This window comes from Eleutherodactylus coqui, chromosome 4 (assembly GCF_035609145.1).
Source record: "Eleutherodactylus coqui strain aEleCoq1 chromosome 4, aEleCoq1.hap1, whole genome shotgun sequence".
Taxonomy (NCBI): Eukaryota; Metazoa; Chordata; class Amphibia; order Anura; family Eleutherodactylidae; genus Eleutherodactylus; species Eleutherodactylus coqui.
Genome location: NC_089840.1, coordinates 35,626,089 through 35,639,783, shown reverse-complemented (window position 1 = coordinate 35,639,783; position 13,695 = coordinate 35,626,089). Strand labels below are relative to the sequence as shown.

The following is a 13,695-nucleotide window of genomic DNA, read 5'->3' as shown; positions in this document are numbered from 1 at the left end:
GTGCCAATCCTAAGACGCGCCATTTCATAAGGTGCGCTAGCTGTGTAGCAACTACATTGTGAATAGACTCGTCTTTGTGTTTGACATGGTGCTCACCAGATGAGAGAATTCTGTCTTATCGGCCAACATACGGCTGCGGACCAGGCCTTTACCGCACAGATGTCCGGGCTTCTTGCAGCTGCTCACTTGGCCTCTGCTGTCTTTTTTTCCCCAAAACTATCTCAAAAGTCAAAAAACAAGTGTGTTTGCTCCTTGGAAAGCGGTCAAGTCAAATAAAAGGATGGAGCTGCGAGAACCTCTGCAGATCCCGAGCACACTGCGCGCTCTCAGTCCCTTCTCCCCAGCAGAAATTGACACCACATGCCGAAAGGGCCTAATTGCTACAAGGAAGGGAAGAAGGGGGTGCCAGAGCGAGGGGGCTTGTCAGAATGTTCGCATCACCTCATTTATCCTCCGGTTACAAATAAAGCAAATACTTGACTCAAGAGTATAAAAAAAGCAAGAAAGATAGCGGGGTCTTAAGAGGAGATTAGAGCTGTGATTGTGCTCGCTATCGAAGCCCTTCACATTCCCACCCCCCGCGGCCACAAAGTCATCAGCAGCTTTTATGGGGCAGTTTGGGGTTATTTTATTATTTCACAGTGTATACGGGGCTCAGAGGAGAAGCTCCAGATGTTGTATGAAACTTGGTGGAAACAAGCTGTAAAAAAACCCCAGCCATAAAAGCGAAATAGACATAAAACAGAGGGTCTGCCAATGCCACACATCTGGTGCATCCAGCTGTGTGTTCCCACTTCTGTCATCGCCCTCAGGAAACTCAATACCCTGATTTCACCCCAATTAGGCCGGGACGTTGGAGAACAGGCTGGAATGGCTGCTCTGCCGGTTGAAGGCTTAATTGGCTTCTTTATAGCCCAGCATTGTTGGACTCCCTGAGGCGCAGACGGACCCTCCCTTGGCCGGATGCCATCATCACATTACTATCCCAAATCTACAGTGCTCATCATGACCCCACCGGTGACAACCCAAAATTATCTCTCCGAAATCCACGTTCTCCAATATTGTCAACCATCAACGCAACCAGTGCCAATTACCAGTCCTATTAGCTGATGCATCAGGCCAATCTGCAGTTGACCATAGACCCATCATTTGGTGATCCACACAGTCCTACAAGTGCGGACAAAAGCAAGTGTTGGGCGTCCCTGACGATGCTTATCTTAAAGATGAACATAGGGATCTGGAAGTAAAATTCTATCTTATCAAATCATTGAGTTCCCTCTTGGCCGGTCGGTGGTCTACCATGATCCATAGACATGAATGTATATCTATTGAAATTGCTTATACCCACCATGAAAATGGAATGAAAGAGACTCTGTCAAGGGTCCAGGACTTGTAGAAGAGCCCTGAATTTCTTATACATTAGTTCCGTATATGATTCTTCTAAAGGAAGGCTCCCCTTCTGCAAAATGTCTTTACAGCAAGTCACAATTTAGGCTGGGCTTCCATGCACCATTTGAATCCCTCCTCACCCACAGTGGCCAATGGCCGGACAATCTTGCTGGGTATGCCGGCAAGTTTGTATGGTCATTGGCCACCGTGGGTCCGTGGGGTTTCAAGCTCATATGATTACCGCACTGTGGAAACCCAGCCTTGCACTGAATAGCCCTTTACTAGAGACCCTAGCTCTTTCAAAGTTGGAGCTTCCCTGCATTGAAATTAGACATATGATCTCAGAGTGCAATGGATCAGTCCCAGCGTTAATCAACGTTGGATGGGAAAATCCAGCGATCTGAATGACTTCCAACAAAGCCTGGACATCGGTGCTAGACTTAGCTGGGGCCAGGAATTCATTGCCAACCTTGTAGGATTTACTTGTGTAGCGATATGAAGAGTATACCAAGAACGGTGTGATCAAGAAAAAATATCCAAAGATAGGGAATCCTGTGGACGGAAGCAACTCGTCAACTAAAAGCGTCAAAGGAGGATGTCAAGAATCGTGTTGACAAACAGGTAGTGCACAGTCAAGCAAATTGCAGCCAAATAGAGGACTGGTGATCCAACTAACATGTCTGAACACACAACTTGTCGTAACTTAGCATGGATGGGCTATAAATGGAGACAACCAGTTTCAGCGCCATTGTGTCCAAGAGGAACAGAAAGGTGAGATGCCAGTTGGTAGAAGAGCACAAAAAGTGGCTCAACAAGCAGTGGAAAAACATTGCCTGGTCAGATGAATCCAGATTTGTGTTGCAGCATGCTGATGGAAGGGTCAGAATTTGATGAACCCGCCCTGACGGGTGTTAACTGTTCAGTTTGGTGGAATAATGGTGTGGGGAATGGTTTTTTTGGCACACCCGGGGTCCTTGGATAGCTGTGGATGGCTGCCTTAATAAATTGCAACAGGTTTGAAGCCCAAAGGAGGTCCAGCACCCTTCTATATGGGTGCTTCATTACAGTGGTCATTGACTGTAAATCTATCTGTATATTGCTTTTTATGCTTATGTTATGTCTTATACTACAGTCATTGCCAGAACTGCAGTTGCAACTTTGTTATTACCATATAGCAGTACATTATAGGCGCTCGCTGACAGCAAAGTATAAAGAAACTCCTAACGTAAGCCAGCGGAAAAATGACAGATGCTCAGGATGTGACGGGACTTGTATGTGATGTTCGGAAGCAGGGCTCTGATTAGTTTTCAGGGTGCAGTGGTGTTTCGCCCACTCTTGAGTTCATCTTGTAGGATCCCGTCAGCCCTCTTCTCTCCTTGGATTTTATTGCAAACCTCTGCTCCCCACTTGAACTTTCTAGAATGTCTCTGCTTCACAGGTGACAGAAGCTGCCAAGACCATCCTGGACTCTGGAGAGACGTTGCCTCTTCCACTGGTGGCCAAGCTGCTCAAGTTCCAGTTCTTGGCTATCAAACAGAAGGATCTGCAGAGGAGGGAGGCTGAGAAGAAGGTGAGGGGCGGAATCGTACCACTTCCTATAGGTAGCACTTGTTCTCTTCTTGTTTCTACAACCTCTGCAAATCATTGCATAATAATTCTACAAAGGCCTCCAGCACACTTCCCTTGTGTGTGAGGCTATGGCGCAACACAAGGGTGTAACTGTAGGGGATGCCCTGGAGCCTTAGGGCAGGCCATAAGGCCTCTCTTCTCCATATAGGGAGCCCAGTACTATGAATAAAGCATTATAGTTGGGGGTCCTGTTCAGGTTTTGCATCGGGGCCAAGAAGCTTCACGTTATGCCTCTGGTGCAACACACAACGGACAGCGCATGGACACCTATCCATGTTCTGCCCAATTAACACACAGGATACACATTGACATGCATTAGCTTCCATCAGATAGGCTGCCAGTCTTTCGCTGGATCCCAGGCATTCGGTAGCTGCCGGCTGACTCCCGCTTATTGTGTGGGAAGAAGAGTGATGTTAAGCATAGCGGCCTGATGAGGCCTGGATAATGTAGAGTATTGTGTACAAGAGGATTACAGGAGACAACAGCGAAAAAGCCAGATGTCAGACACTAACCAGCAGCAATGTACTGAAATGATTCCTGACAGACTGCAATATAACCAAGAAAGTAGAAGGAGAACAGATTAGATAGTTATGAGATAGATTAGATACGCAGATTAGATAGATAATAGACTTTAGAAGAAGCTCTTTCTGATATTTAGATTTTCTTCCATTTTAGCTGCCAGAAGACAAATTGAAACAGAAAGCATTTAAGAACACTAAAGCCAAACCTTCCAGCGCAAAGGGTTCTGCCAAAGCCAAAGGGAAGAAAGTGCCAGAGGCTCCGCCCACTATGAAGAAAGATACCACTCTCAGACGCAGAGGGGAAGAAGAGGACACCAACATCTATATAGGTAACACAAGACTTTATACACTGAATTGTAGGAGATCTTTTATTATTATCAGAACCTAGGACCCATATGCAAGTTGTATCTGACACACGCGGATGGAACATACGAGGTGTGTTCAAAAAGTATCCAACCTTTATTCATAAAGAATATTTGTATTCAGATACAACACTCTTACGCTAATCTCCTTTAGTCCCCTTGGGCAGCCACACACTTCTCCCAACGCTTCTGCTACTGTCACTTTAGCTGGTCCGCCGCATTCTGCAGGATGTCTTCCCTGGACTGAAATCTGGTTCCTTTCAGGGGTATTTTCAGCTTAGGGAAAAGCCAGAAGTCACATAGAGCCGCCGGGAGAATAGGGATCCTGACCCTCTACTGATGTGCGCCCATCTTTGAAGTGGTTGTACGAGTGTGGTGCCCATTGTTTCATCCCTGAAGGCTTTTCAGTCTTGTGGATTGTTTCCACTTGTGAATCGCCAAGCTTTACACAAAATTTAATGCAGTATCGTTGTTCAAGTTTTTCTGTCATTTGGTCGAAAAAGAAAATCAGACGGCGCTCACTTACACTTCCTCACTCATCGGCTGTCTGCCATCGACTGTTGGCTTCTGCAGGCAGAAAGAAAATCCAAGCATGCGCATTAGGGTCGCCTAAATACATGCAGCAAACCACGTCTCCGTTGCTTCATTTGTATATGCACAAAATTAAGGTTGGGTACTTTTTCAACACACCTCGTATACCCGGAATATGGGCCCTAAATGTTATAATAACGCCCTTTATGTATGAGAAAATATAATACTGCCTCCTACATATAAGAATATAACTACTATAATACTGCCCTCTGTGTACCAAAATATAACTGCTATAATACTGCCCTCTGTGTACCAAAATATAACTGCTATAATACTGCCCTCTGTGTACAAGAATATAACTACTATAATACTGCCCCCTATGTACAAGAATATAACTACTATAATACTGCCCCCTATGTACAAGAATATAACTACTATAATACTGCCCTCTATGTACAAGAATATAACTACTATAATACTGCCCCCTATGTACAAGAATATAACTACTATAATACTGCCCTCTGTGTACCAAAATATAACTGCTATAATACTGCCCTCTGTGTACAAGAATATAACTACTACAATACTGCCCCCTATGTACAAGAATATAACTACTACAATACTGCCCCCTATGTACAAGAATATAACTACTACAATACTGCCCCCTATGTACAAGAATATAACTACTATAATACGGCTCCTATGTACAAGAATATAACTACTATAATACTGCCCCCTATGTACAAGAAAATAACTACTATAATACTGCTCTCTATGTACAAGAATATAACTACTATAATACTGCCTCCTATGTACAAGAATATAACTACTATAATACTGCCACCTATGTACAAGAACATAACTACTATAATACTGCTTCCTACCGTATGTACAAGAATATAACTACTATAATACGGCTCCCTATGTATAACTTATATAATACTGCTCCCTATGTGCAAGAATATAGCTTCTATAGTACTGCTCCCTATGTACAAGAATATAACTACTACAATACTGCCCCCTATGTATAACTTATATAATACTGCTCCCTATGTGCAAGAATATAGCTTCTATAGTACTGCTCCCTATGTACAAGAATATAACTGCTATAATGCTGCTCCCTATGTGTAAGAATATAGCTTCTATAATACTGCCCCCTATGTACAAGAATATAACTACTATAATACTGCCCCTATGTACAAGAATATAACTACTATAATACTGCCCCCTATGTACAAGAATATAACTACTATAATGCTGCCCCTATGTACAAGAATATAACTACTATAATACTGCCTCCTATGTACAAGAATATAACTACTATAATACTGCCTCCTATGTAAAAGAGTATACTAAAATACTGCCCCCTATGTACAAGAATATAACTAATATAATACTACCCCCTATGTACAAGAATACAACCACTATAATACTGCCCCCTATGTACAAGAATATACTAAAATACTGCCCCCTGTGTACAAGAATATAACTACTATAATACTGCTCCCTATGTACAAGAATACAAGTACTATAATACAGCCCCCTATGTACAAGAATATAATTACTATAATACTGCCCCCTATGTGCAAGAATATAACTACTATAATACTGCTCCTATGTACAAGAATATAACTACTATAATACTGCCCCCTATGTACAAGAATATAACTACTATAATACTGCCCCCTATGTACAAGAATATAACTACTATAATACTGCCCCCTATGTACAAGAATATAACTACTATAATACTGCCCTCTATGTACAAGAATATAACTACTATAATACTGCCCTCTATGTACAAGAATATAACTACTATAATACTGTCCCCTATGTACAGGAATATAACTACTATAATACTGCCCTCTATGTACAAGAATATAACTACTATAATACTGCCCTCTATGTACAAGAATATAACTACTATACTGCCCCCTATGTACAAGAATATAACTACTATAATACTGCCCCTTATGTACAAGACTATAACTACTATAATACTGCCCCCTATGTACAAGAATAAAGGAATTACAGAGGCAGAACTTGTCTGACTAATTCAATTTGGAGCCCTTCACAGTGATAGACAGACTAAAATTTAAGTTTTATTTAGAACTAACATAAAATAATGACTTGGGCTAAAACAAACAAGACATACATGAGGACAGAGAACACCATAGTCATGGTGGGTAACTAGAGTAATAAGATCACCCAAGCTAGACTTTAATACAGTTGAGACTCTAAGATCGCTAGTGATGCATCGGAAGATTCACGATTTTATAATTGTGATATTTTGGTTACAGACAGATATCAGATGTAGATCTGAGAGTCAGTCGATACTTGAGCAATTTACCCAAGAATGTGCGACACTTCTAATGATCTAAACAACATCAATGGTCATTCAATTAGATGGCCAAACCAATTGGGGCCACCCTATCTGGAATATATGAAGAGAGTGTCACGTACTCTCTTGCATCTATATAGCGACCGTCTCAAATTTAAAGATAGTAATGGTCACGTTCAAGGAAGATGACGGTAATGGAGTTTATTTAGGTTTGATAACAAACTCACTGCTCGATATATAGACTCATATCACTCGAGAGAATAATCGACTCTCTTTGTGTGAAATGGTTACTGCTCAACGCGTTTCCCTACTGGTGTTGTTAGTAGTTGATCAGGAGCAATTGCACAACTAGTATAATACTGCCCTCTATGTACAAGAATATAACTACTATAATACTGCCCTCTATGTACAAGAATATAACTACTATAATACTGCCCCCTATGTACAAGAATATAACTACTATAATACTGCTCCTATGTACAGGAATATAACTACTATAATACTGCCTCTATGTACAAGAATATAACTACTATAATACTGCCTCTATGTATAAGAATATAACTACTATAATACTGCTCTCTATGTACAAGAATATAACTACTATAATACTGCCCCCTATGTACAAGAATATAACTACTATAATACTGCTCCCTATGTACAAGAATATAACTACTATAATACTGCTCCCTATGTACAAGAATATAACTACTATAATACTGCTCCCTATGTACAAGAATATAACTACTATAATACTGCATCTATGTACAAGAATATAACTACTATAATACTGCCCCCTACGTACAAGAATATAACTACTATAATACTGCTCCCAATGTACAAGAATATAACTACTATAATACTGCCCCCTATGTACAAGAATATAACTACTAGAATACTGCCTCCTATGTACAAGAATATCACTACTATAATACTGCCCCCTATGTACAAGAATGTAACTACTATAATACTGCCTCCTATGTACAAGAATATAACTACTATAATACTGCCTCCTATGTACAGGAATATAACTACTATAATACTGCCTCTATGTATAAGAATATAACTACTATAATACTGCCTCTATGTATAAGAATATAACTACTATAATACTGCTCTCTATGTACAAGAATATAACTACTATAATACTGCCCCTATGTACAAGAATGTAACTACTATAATACTGCCTCCTATGTACAAGAATATAACTACTATAATACTGCCTCCTATGTACAAGAATATAACTACTATAATACTGCCTCCTATGTACAAGAATATAACTACTATAATACTGCCCCCTATGTACAACAATAGAACTACTATAATACTGCCCCCTATGTACAAGAATATAACTACTATAATACTGCCCCCTATGTACAAGAATATAACTACTATAATACTGCCCTCTATGTACAAGAATATAACTACTATAATACTGCCCCCTATGTACAAGAGTGTAGTAATACCACTGCACTGAATGGCAGGATTCTGTCTGCAGTGTCTTTGCGGTATGCACTTGTATCATAGCTGTGCAGTATGCATGTTTTCCGTCCGGTACTTGTGACCTTAGTGTTGATGTGTTTGCAGACGATGAGCCAGATGACGGCGCCCATCACTACATCATTGTTGTTGGAGTGCATCACCCGCAGATCGTTGCTCTCTTGGCTGATCTCGGCATCCATGTGTCCAGCGTAATCAGGATTTCTTCTCAGAATTATGCAGTGTTGCCGGCTGACGGGGTGCAGTCCAGCTCCGCTCCAGATGGTATGTGCTGATGTTCTCATCTGCCCTGTGGGTGAACCAGCGCCGGCTGCAGCCCCCGGAGTTAATATTAGCCTTATTCACTATTTGTACTGTAAAGCATCTCGGCCTGATATGTTGTGATGTAGTTTGTCGTCTGATTCAGCCCTCCCCCTGCCAGCAGAGGGCCTTATTTATCAAAACTATCTACTAGTAAAACAATTCTTGTTGCTCATGGCAACCAATCAGAGCTCAGCTTTTATTTGTGAAACTCCTGATGGAAAATGATAGCTGCACTGTGATTGGTTAGTTTTGATAAATAAGGTCGTATGACTGATTTCTCGTGCAGAAAGTGACAAACTGAGCTGCAGCTGCAGGAACTTATGGAGCGGAGTTTTCCTTTACTTACATTGTTATCGATCACGTGTGAAGAGTTTGCCTACATAGTACGGTTAAAGCTTGATCCTATTATTTATAGGCTGTATGTTACAATTCCTCATCTTTTTCAAGATCTCTGCTTGCTGACGGTGAATGGGAACATTTTTGTTACATCAAGATGCTAAAGTATCATCCTGATCGCGTCCAGTTGGCGCAGGTTCATAACTCCACAGCGTCCTTGATTTACCAACCAAGCCTGTGTATGTCACAATCAGTTCTTCTATTCACATCCAGTAAGCAACGATCTTGAAAAGAGAAAGGAATTGAGATTCCATCGGAAAGCTGCAGAGTATTTCATTATACAATTAGGGCCGGGCTCACATCAACATTTTCTTTTTCGTTTTTCTGTGCCGTCCTTCTTGTGTCCACCCCCTATAGAGTACAAATGGATGCCATTCCACTTGTATTCTGTTTACCGTATCCCTTGAATACCTCTGCGCATGCGCAGTTCTAAACTGGAGCCACATGTCAACTAAACGGAATAATAGACTCGTTAGAAACTGATCGTAACAGATGTCCACATGATCAGCGCTGACCAGTTAGGGAGCAGCACACAGACAATTGGTAGTTCCAGATCGGCAGCCGCTATCCTGTGTGACTGAGAATGGAGCCTGCGGATTGGAGGGACCGCAGAACAGAAAACCAATGGCAGATCATATAAACAAGACCCACCACCACTACTCCTGACCCGGGACACAACTCTGCTTTAAATCGGTTATCGCAGCTCCATTGACTTGTAGGTCGGACCCCACTGATCAGTGTTATAGGATATTCCATGCTGCATTGTTTGACTAGACCCTTAGGGGCCCTTCACACAGGATGGAATATTCCGCAGTAGCTTTGCAGAATATACCCTCCTGCAGAATATTCAGCTCCAAAATCCACAGAACTACTTGGTGCAGAATTGGAAATGTCCTTAAGCCAAGAAAGAGTTCCACAGACACAAGGGTGTAATGATGGTGCCACCGGTCTCTGGATGGCGGACAACAAAACAATTGGAGCTGCTCGTGGTTGTCAGATGATCAGACGGTCCTCTCTACTGGTGGTCTGTCAGGGGTCCTGAGCCCGGTCACCTTGTGTGCCCTCACATATCCACTGGTCCCAACACCTCCTAACAGTCTGGTCAGACGCTCCTCTCTACTGGTGGTCTGTAGGGGGCATCCTGAACCCGGTCAGCTTGTGTGCCCTCACACATCCACTGGTCCCAACACCTCCTAACAGTCTGGTCAGATGCTCCTCTCTACTGGTGTTCTGTAGGGGGCGTCCTGAGCCTGGTCACCTCCTAACAGTCTGGTCAGATGCTCCTATCTACTGGTGTTCTGTAGGGGGCGTCCTGAACCCGGTCAGCTTGTGTGCCCTCACACATCCACTGGTCCCAACGTCTGTTAACAGTCTGGCCAGACACTTCTCTCTACTGGTGGTCTGTCGGGGGGTCCTGAGCCCGGTCACCTTGTGTGCCCTCACACATCCACTGGTCCCAACACCTCCTAACAGTCTGGTCAGACGCTCCTCTCTACTGGTGGTCTGTCGGGGTGTCCTGAGCCCGGTCACCTTGTGTGCCCTCACACATCCACTGGTCCCAACACCTCCTAACAGTCTGGTCAGACGCTCCTCTCTACTGGTGGTCTGTCGGGGTGTCCTGAGCCCGGTCACCTTGTGTGCTCTCACACATCCACTGGTCCCAATACCTCCTAACAGTCTGGTCAGACGCTTCTCTCTACTGGTGTTTTGTAGGGGGTGTCCTGAGCCCGGTCACCTTGTGTGGCCTCACGCATTCGGTCCCAACACCTCCTACAACATCCAGCTTCTCACATCCCAATACAGCTCCCCTCTCAGACTCTGGTAACAGGGGGAAATCTCTTCTCTGCGTTGTAGAGGCGTCTAGTGGTCAACAAGTTCTACACAAGTGGAAGAAGATGTCCCTACACACAAGGAGCCTCCGTGAGCCTCTTATAGGCCAAGGGGGAACTAGTTTTAGTGCCTCTGGTGACAAGACCGTCCATCTACATCACTACAACTCTCATCATCTACAAATCCGCCTGAGATGTAACTGCAGGACGGGTTTTGCAGCAGAACAAGTTCTTCTAGGTGGATTTCTTTATTTTTTTTCAAAGGGGTATATAGCTATCCTTTCTATGTTCTAGACTGGAATGGTTTATGCCATGTTCTAATACAATATATCCAGCAATTGTAGGGCAGATGATATATTATGTGTTTTCCCATGATTATCACATCTTTAATATAGACATTGCTGATATTATTATACATTGAATTAATGTGTTTTTGTCTGTCTGGGTCTTCTAATATATATGTAATCCTTTAAGGATTGTTTTTGCAGTGTTTGAGGTCGTGGGGTCCGGCATTTCTATTTGGTTTGCAGTGAACTATATGAGGAGTTACAGTGCAGTCAGTTATACAGAATCTCCTCATCTCAGTTATAGAAGCTGAGAAGCAGAGGACGGAGACGCTCAGGAAATCCCTGAGCACATTCTGGAAATACCTGGAACCCATCCTGGACTCCGGGAAAACTGGATCACCTCTACGCCAGGTGGCCAGACTGCAGTACCTGGTGAAGGCAAGCAGCGAGCCCGGTGACGAGAGGGACGCAGACATGCAGGTCAGTTAGGCTGCTGGCACTCGGGTGCAGGGGGAATTACAGTCCTGTGTAAGGCTTCAGCACCAAAATCTGCATGGCTAACCTGCGGATATCGATGTGGAATTGGAAATGGCAATATTCTGCCAGCAATTCCACTTCAAAATTTGGATTTAGCTATGTGGACATTGGTGCAGATTTTCGTGATAGGAAATTTTACAGAAATCCGGCAAAAATATTGGGGTCTATGTGAAAGCCCACTTAAGGATGCAATAATAATGAGGGCAGTGATACAGGTGTGTGGAGTAATAATGAGGGCAGTAATACAGGTGTGTGGAGTAATAATGAGAGAGTAGTGATACAGGTGTGTGGAGTAATAATGAGAGCAGTAATACAGGTATGAAGTAATAATGAGGGCAGTGATACAGGTGTGTGGATAATTAATGAGAGAGCAGTGATGCAGGTGTGTGGAGTAATAATGAGGGCAGTACACAGGTGTGTGGAGTAATAATGAGAGAGTAGTGATACAGGTGTGTGAAGTAATAATGAGAAAGCAGTAATACAGGCGTGTGGGGTAATAATGAGAGGGCAGTAACACAGGTATGTGGAGTAATAATGAGAGAGTAGTGATACAGGTGTGTGGAGTAATAATGAAAGCAGTTATACAGGTGTGTGGAGTAATAATGAGAGAGCAGTAATACAGGTGTGTGGAGTAATAATAAGAGAGTAGTGATACAGGTGTGTGGAGTAATAATGAGAGTAGTAATACAGGTGTGTGGAGTAATAATGAGAGATCAGTGATACAGGTGTGTGGAGTAATAATGAGGGCAGGGATACAGGTATGTGGAGTAATAATGAGGGCAGTAATACAGGTGTGTGGAGTAATAATGAGGGCAGTAATACAGGTGTGTGGAGTAATAATGAGAGGGCAGTAACACAGATATGTGGAGTAATAATGAGAGAGTAGTGATACAGGTGTGTGGCGTAATAATGAGAGCAGTAATACAGGTGTGTGGAGTAATAATGAGAGAGCAGTAATACAGGTGTGTGGCGTAATAATGAGAGCAGTAATACAGGTGTGTGGAGTAATAATGAGAGCAGTGATGCAGGTGTGTGGAGTAATAATGAGAGCAGTAATACAGGTGTGTGGAGCAATACTGAGAGGGCAATAATACAGATGTGTCTGTGTGGAGTAATAATGGGAGAGCAGTAATACAGGTGTGGAGTAATAATGGGAGGGCAGTAATACAGGTGTGTGAAGTAATACTGAGAGGGCGGTAATACAGGTGTGGGGAGTAATACTGAGAGGGTGGTAATACAGGTGTGGGGAGCAATACTGAGAGGGCAATAATACAGATGTGTCTGTGTGGAGTAATAATGGGAGGTCCGTAATACAGGTGTGGGGAGTAATAATGCTAGTAGTAATATAGGTGTGTAGTGTAATAATGATTTTGCAGTATTGCACGTGTGTAATAATAATAACATGGAAGTAATACGGGTGTGTGGATAATAATGATAAGGCTCCATTCACACGGGACAGTTTGGTTGCAGTTAAAACATTCCGTGTTTTTCCCAGCATTCTAGTAAAATGTGGCAAAAAATGCACACAGTTTTAAAAATGCACTTTTTGGTGTGTTTTTAATTGCAACCGAACCTCCCCGTGTGAATAGAGCCTAAGTCAGTAAGTTAGTGTGCTACTACGGGAGCGCTACCAATGCTTTTGATTTGCATTTCATTGCCGGGCTGCACCTGTAGTCATCGGTAAACCTTAGAGGCGGCCACTAGCGCTCGCATCATAGCACCCTAATGTTGATGTGGAATATTGTTTTATAATGGGCTTGCGATGATACAGAATAACGTGTTCTGCATTGCATGCAGCTGGCATATGCCACTGATGTCTTTACCAACATCGCCTGCCTCATGTACGACTGTCTGGATTGGAGGAGGCAGTACCAACATTACCTCAACAATATGCAGATCATCCACATCCCAGAAGTGATCCGGCAGCAGACCCCAGAGAAGCCCCCAACAGCTTCAGAGGTGAGATGTTATACCCACACAGCACGTCATCCTTTGGAATCATTATGTATTCAAGAGAAAAATATGTAAAAAAGTCCCAGAATACCTCTTTAATAATTTGATGACCAACAAGTC

The 13,695-nt window shown here is 42.7% G+C and overlaps 1 protein-coding gene across 4 annotated transcripts in view; it reads left to right on the top strand.

Moving 5' to 3' along the window:
* Positions 1-13,695, top strand: part of SPAG17 (sperm associated antigen 17) — a 146,669-nt gene that overhangs the window by 75,858 nt on the left and 57,116 nt on the right. For 3 of the 4 annotated variants that reach the window (XM_066599229.1, XM_066599228.1, XM_066599227.1), the window contains exons 4-8: positions 2,828-2,959; positions 3,694-3,868; positions 8,358-8,534; positions 11,384-11,565; positions 13,420-13,581. In XM_066599229.1, the coding sequence (XP_066455326.1) occupies positions 2,828-2,959; positions 3,694-3,868; positions 8,358-8,534; positions 11,384-11,565; positions 13,420-13,581 (828 nt within the window). The remainder of the gene's footprint in view (positions 1-2,827; positions 2,960-3,693; positions 3,869-8,357; positions 8,535-11,383; positions 11,566-13,419; positions 13,582-13,695) is intronic. The other variant, XM_066599230.1, reaches the window with a different exon arrangement.